Consider the following 926-nt stretch of genomic DNA (forward strand, 5'->3'; position numbering starts at 1 on the left):
TTAGCAGCCAAGCATGTTAGCCATTTGCACCACCCAGCTCATAGAGCTGGAAGTTTAACTGAGTTTAGTTTATGCGTGGGGCTTAGAACAGTGCCTGGAACATGTCAGCACTCAGAGTGTGTGTTAAATGAATGAACTAAAAACAGGAAGTCACAATCCAGACTGCCCTGGACTCGAACCTCGCACTCTGCTACTTACAAGGTAGATGTGCTCAACCCCTCTGCGCCTCGGGGTCGTCATTTGTAAAACAGGACTGTTACAGTCCCCACTTCATGGCGCTGCAGGGAGGGTTGCATGAGCTGAGCACATCCAGAGCACTTAGCCAGGAGCCTGGCATGCAGTGAATCCCCAATACATCTTGGCCATTACTGCTGTCGCTGGGTTCCATTGTCGCTGGCCATTTCACCTGACTCCCTCCGCCCACCCGCAGACTGCTGCGTCCACTGCATCCTGTCCTGCCTGTTCTGCGAGTTCCTGACGCTGTGCAACATTGTCCTGGACTGCGCCACATGCGGCTCCTGCAGCTCTGAGGACTCGTGCCTCTGCTGTTGCTGCTGCGGCTCTGGGGAGTGCGCGGACTGCGACCTGCCCTGCGACCTGGACTGTGGCATCCTGGACGCCTGCTGTGAGTCCGCTGACTGCCTGGAGATCTGCATGGAGTGCTGCGGGCTCTGCTTCTCCTCCTGACCCACCTGTGGGCGGAGGCCGGCCAGGCCTGTGGGGCAGCCCCCAGCCTACGTTCCAGCAGAGCCTTTTGAGTGGGGCAGCCCAGGCTGTCACCCAAAGCTTGACAAGCCCCCTCCCCCTGGTTGCCTCCTGCCCACCCAGCACCCTCTCAGAACCCCAGCCCCGGTGAGAAGCGGGGTGCTTAGAGGGTCCACCTCAGTCATGGGATCTGGGCCCACTGCAGAGAAGCCATTGCCCCT

The 926-nt window shown here is 59.1% G+C and overlaps 1 protein-coding gene across 1 annotated transcript in view; it reads left to right on the forward strand.

Moving 5' to 3' along the window:
• MDFI (MyoD family inhibitor) overlaps window positions 1–687 on the forward strand; it is a 13,249-nt gene extending 12,562 nt beyond the window's left edge. The window contains exon 4 of the mRNA XM_004379556.2: window positions 431–687. Coding sequence (XP_004379613.1) covers window positions 431–687 — 257 coding nt within the window. The remainder of the gene's footprint in view (window positions 1–430) is intronic.
• Window positions 688–926: the final 239 nt, after the last annotated feature.

This window comes from Trichechus manatus, unplaced genomic scaffold (assembly GCF_000243295.1).
Source record: "Trichechus manatus latirostris isolate Lorelei unplaced genomic scaffold, TriManLat1.0 scaffold00065, whole genome shotgun sequence".
Classification (NCBI taxonomy): Eukaryota; Metazoa; Chordata; class Mammalia; order Sirenia; family Trichechidae; genus Trichechus; species Trichechus manatus.